Source organism: Apis dorsata, unplaced genomic scaffold, assembly GCF_000469605.1.
Source record: "Apis dorsata unplaced genomic scaffold, Apis dorsata 1.3 scaffold_29, whole genome shotgun sequence".
NCBI classification, from domain to species: domain Eukaryota; kingdom Metazoa; phylum Arthropoda; class Insecta; order Hymenoptera; family Apidae; genus Apis; species Apis dorsata.
In genome coordinates this window covers 506,066-510,969 of record NW_006263331.1, presented here as the reverse complement: position 1 = coordinate 510,969, position 4,904 = coordinate 506,066, and the positions used below count along the sequence as shown (strand labels likewise).

Genomic DNA, 4,904 nt, shown 5'->3' with positions numbered 1-4,904 from the left:
CTCTCTCTCTCTCTCTCTCTCTCTCTCTCTCTCTCTCTCTCTCTCTCTCTCTCTCTCTCATGACAATCGAAAGAAGCAACGATGCAAACGAGCTCGATTCGGAACAGCAAAGGCGGGAAATTGAGAATGAGTGGACGGGGAGAAAATGGTCTGTGCGAGTCGTCGAGGGTGGAGAGCAGGGAGAGAGGGGTCCTCGACGCGTTCGCCAAGCCACTCGAAACAGTCCTGCATAACAATCTACTTGAAAAGTGGCAGCGCGACGCGAAAATGAGCGAGACGACTCCCAACTCAGACGACTTCCTCTCCCTTACGGTCAACTTAACTCCCGGCGACAACTTTCACGCTGCGTACTTCCTTCGTCTCTGCTTCCTTCCGTTCATTTCGCATCCGCGCAACTCTTCAATTTATTATCCCGAAAGATAGAAGAAAGAAAAAATAAAATAAAAAATGGATCGTCAATAACAGCGAATGTGATTGTAAGTTAGAAAAATAATCGAAATTTTATTTATTATTCGTTCCTTTTTTCGAAATAATAACTGACAGAGAATATTATTGGAAATTTTGAGAAAATCAAGAGATTCGATTCAAAGCTTATCCTTTTCACGATCCTGTTTTAGATATAATTTTAAAAAAAATTTTACGCATTTAAATAATACTTATAACGGACAAAATACACGAAACAGCAAGTAACAATTTCCTTATTCAAAAATTTCACGTCACAGGAATAAAGATGAGCGATGACCAATTAGCGATTTTAAATAAAAAAATTTTTAATTCCAACTTGATAGAATGATAATAATGGATACGTAGCTACGTATAGTAATAAAAAAAAATAAAGAATCTAAATTAGAAGAATAACGATTGTAGACCGAAGAAAGGTGGAGGATCCAGGAGGCGTGGACGATGGTTCGAGGTTTTCCAACCCTGTTTGTCGGTTTCAGTTAAAAAGGGTCGGTAGACTCGGGTGTACACATATGAATCGCGTGAAAGGTCGTAGATCAAAAGTGTATCCACAGGTCTTTGAGGGGTAGGCTTTCACCCCTCTTTTAATACGCCTCGGGATCGGGACAAAGTGGCCGGTTTCGTCGGGCGAAATAGAAGAAGAAGCGAAACGAGCGTGATCAAAGTCGATCGCGTATGCGTTTCGAATTTCCTTTTTTTTCTTTTTTTTTTCCTTCTCGATATCGGGAACGCGATTTATTATCGCGGCAAGAAAGGAAATCGAATTCTATTCCGAACGAATTGGCAAAGCGTGTTTCGTACGATACATCCATATTCTGGAAAAATTGCAAAAATCGGAGATATAAAAATTACGATATTCATTTTAGTTGAAATAAGAAACTGAAAATAAATCTGTCTGAATTTTATCATTGACGATCAAATATTATATGTGACGAATTGGAATTCGTAATTTGATCCAATTTTGTCTTTATTTAGAATCTGGAATGCTCCAAGATATCCAATTGGAATATTGGAAATATGGTTTCATTCATATCGCCGTATCTCTGCTATTCGAACGTTTAACCAAAAGTTATCTTTTCAAATAATTACGATAAAATCTCGAAATACCTTATTTTCGTATCTTGTAACGAGGAATCGGTAGAAACGTACTTACGTTGGAAAAACACGTTTAAAATCGAAGCGTACATCGAGAAGGAAATAGGAGAACGCGAAGAACGAGTTTCCCGAGGAGAAGCGTTACTTATTTTAGTTAAGTTAAAAATAAATCTATCGAATATTTCATTTTACTTAACGTAATAGGAATAGAGCGTAACGAATTTCAATTCATAATTTAACAATTCTATATATCAACTTTTATCTTTATTTCGCCTCTAGAATCCTCCAAGATATCCCACTCATTAATCTCCAAGCTCTCGTGAATACGATTTCATTCGTATTTTCCATATATCTTTGTTTTGTTTAACCAAAAATTATCTCTTTGTGAATAACTCGAAGTAATTCTTTTTCCCTTATTCAAATCGAAACGAGGAATGAAAATTAAATTTTAATTTAATTAAATTTTCTAAAAACTTTTTTTATTTAGAAAAAACACGTTTTAAAATCGTAGCGTACGTTCGAGAAGAAATTGGAGAGAGCTCGTTCCCTCGCTTATTACGATTTGACGGCAGAGCGGTGGGGAGAGGAAGGGAGGGGAGAGAATCGAGGAGGATCGTTACATTGTATTTTCGAACTCGCGTAGGAGGAGCGTTGGAACGGCTTGGAAATATATATTCCAAGTGTCGGTTTTGTTTGCACGCGTTGACATTCGTTTCGTGATAGGGAGGGGAGGGGAGGATAGTGCGGATGTGAATACTAATAATGGAAAACGTGCTTTTCTGTTTCAGATGACATAGAATGGGTTGGGTGGCGCTAGGGCGGTGTGCGGGTGGTGGCGGCCGCCTCTCGTCCGTCCTCTCGCTGTCTCTCACCTCCCTCGCAAGCTCCCTCATCTTCACCATCCTCTGTATCCTCACACTTGCCCTCACTCTTGTCACCCTCGTGCGTGCCGAGGACATGTACGTATTATCAAATACACAACATATACATATATACACCACGTATACACACACACAGCATACACACATATACACACGTGATAATTAACCAATCTGTTCGACTTCGTCCAAGCTACTTCTCTTAACTTCCCGATACGTTTTTAAATACGAGTAAACGAGCAAAATACGTAACTTTCGGTTAGTCTTTCCAGCTCCGTCGAACGGATCTGTTCGATCGATAAGTTTGAAGTTTCTTTACCATGGAATGTTTGGTATCGAGAAGGGAAGAGGTCGCTACTATTACTAGAGTGTAGAACATTGTGTTGCTTGTGATAGGATCGAGAGGGCGACATTATATAGCGAATTTATTAGAGTATTATTATTGTTGTTATTATTATTATTATTATTCGATGATTAAGATTCGATCAATTAAGACGAATCGTGCATGGAAATATAGAATAGAGGGGGTGACGAGCTAATCTATTTTTCACTTTCTTGTCCCCCGGCAAATTCTATCTTTTCTATCTATCTTTCCTTTTCAGGAAGAATCGTAAAGAGGATTGAATGAAAAGAGAGAAAGAGAGAGAGAGAGAGAGAGAGCCTTGTTCGTCACCCTTGGAAATAGAGGTCGCCGCTACTAATGTCGCCTAGATTTCATGTTCGAAGGCTCTTATTATTTACTTGTTTTACATTCGATATTGTGCAAACTTGTCTTCGTTTTATTAATCGTGGGACGCCTGTCGAGAAGGAAGGAGAGGAGAGTGTTCGCTCACGGTCGAGCTTCGCTTTAACTTTTCGGATCGTAAACTTCGCTTATTCGTCGTCGTCGTCGTCGTCGTCGTCGCTCGTAAATAAATCCTAAATCCTCCGTGCCCTTTGAAATCGTGCGCGTGTCGGTTCGATTCGAAATTTGACGAGATATAATCGACGACATAAACTTTCTCCCTCGATCGGCGTCCTATTCGTTCGATTGCATCGTACGTCGTTTAGTATATCGTGTAGACAAGTTTGGATTATTCCTAGCTTGTGATCGTTGATGTAGTCACGATCGAAGCAACAGAACAGTTATTAATTAGCGTGTTGCAAAGAGATATATATACATATATATATATAATATAATATAATATAATATAATATAATAGTTTAGAAAGCTGCGTATTAATTTCTTGGAAATAATTCCCGTAGATCGTTTTTTTAATACCTGTTGCGTAACGTAATTGAACGAGATGAGAGAGACACACGAACGAGAATTTTAATAATCGCAACGAACGAAGGAAGAAAGGGAGGGAGAATCTATATATTCGATGTGTCGCCTCGAAGGTGAAGATTCGCGAGAGATCGATCGGGGATCGATCGACCTTCGAGGTGGCTGGAGAGAAAAAGAGAGAGAAAGAGAGGGGGGAGGAGTGAAAAAGGCTCCTGGAGAAAGGGAGAGGAAAAGAGAAAGGAAAGGAAAGAGAGAGAGAGAGAGAGGAAAAAGGGGAGGGGGGGAAAAGGAAAGGAAAGGAAAAAAATAAAAATGATCATCGTGAATTCGGTGTAATTTTTCGGGGCTAGCTACAATACGTTGTGTTGCAGCTTCGAGGACGGCAAGTCGGACAAGGAGATCCTGGACAACCTGCTGCTGTCAACCCGTTACGACAAGCGGCTTCTACCCCCGGTCCAAGGTACACTGAGGCCCCCGCCCCACACCCGCCAAGACGACTACACCCCTGACCACCTCGTACCCAATGACCCTCATCATCCAGAGCACCTCGAACACCACCGGCACCGCTACCACCATACAGCACCACACAACCACAGCTCACTGCTCACCCCTCGTCAAAAGGGTACTCTATATTAGAAATCGACCTGAAAAATCATATGAAGCTAGATATATATATATAAAAGGAAAAAAAAATCGGCATGAGAAGAGGGAAAAACGAGAGAGAGAGAGAGAGAGAGAGTTAAAATTTTGAGTGCGAAAGTGGGACTCGATCTTTCTCTTACCCCTTCTTCTTTCTTTTTTTCTCTTTCTTTTTTCTTTTTTTTCTTTTCTTCTTATTTTTTTTCTTTTATTATTTTTATTACTCCTTTTCTTTTTCTCTTTCCTCCCCCTCGCTTCCTTTTCTTTCCTTACTTACTTATTTATTTATTTATTTATTTAGTTACTACTTCGCGTGCGTTGCGTGCCTGCGTCGACCGAGTTTGCGCGTTTCTGCTTGAAAAGATCGTTATGAAAGTAGAGCGAAAGAGTTGCGCTTGTTCGATGAATACGAATATGCACGAGAGGAAGAGAGTTGGAATGGTATAAAAGGAGGGGGGAGAGGTGAAAAATAACAAGTAATAAGAAGGACAAGGGACGGAGTGAAAGAAAAGAGTATGGATGAAACGATAAAAAAACGATAAAGAAGGAAAAAAGAGAGAGAT

General features: G+C 40.0%; 1 protein-coding gene across 1 annotated transcript in view; it reads left to right on the top strand.

The window, feature by feature from the left end:
• LOC102671513 (glycine receptor subunit alpha-4) overlaps positions 1-4,904 on the top strand; it is a 69,940-nt gene that overhangs the window by 36,520 nt on the left and 28,516 nt on the right. Inside the window, exons 3-4 of the mRNA XM_031511421.1 lie at positions 2,346-2,516; positions 4,074-4,162. Of these exons, the coding sequence (XP_031367281.1) occupies positions 2,356-2,516; positions 4,074-4,162 (250 nt within the window). The 5' untranslated portion in view covers positions 2,346-2,355. The remainder of the gene's footprint in view (positions 1-2,345; positions 2,517-4,073; positions 4,163-4,904) is intronic.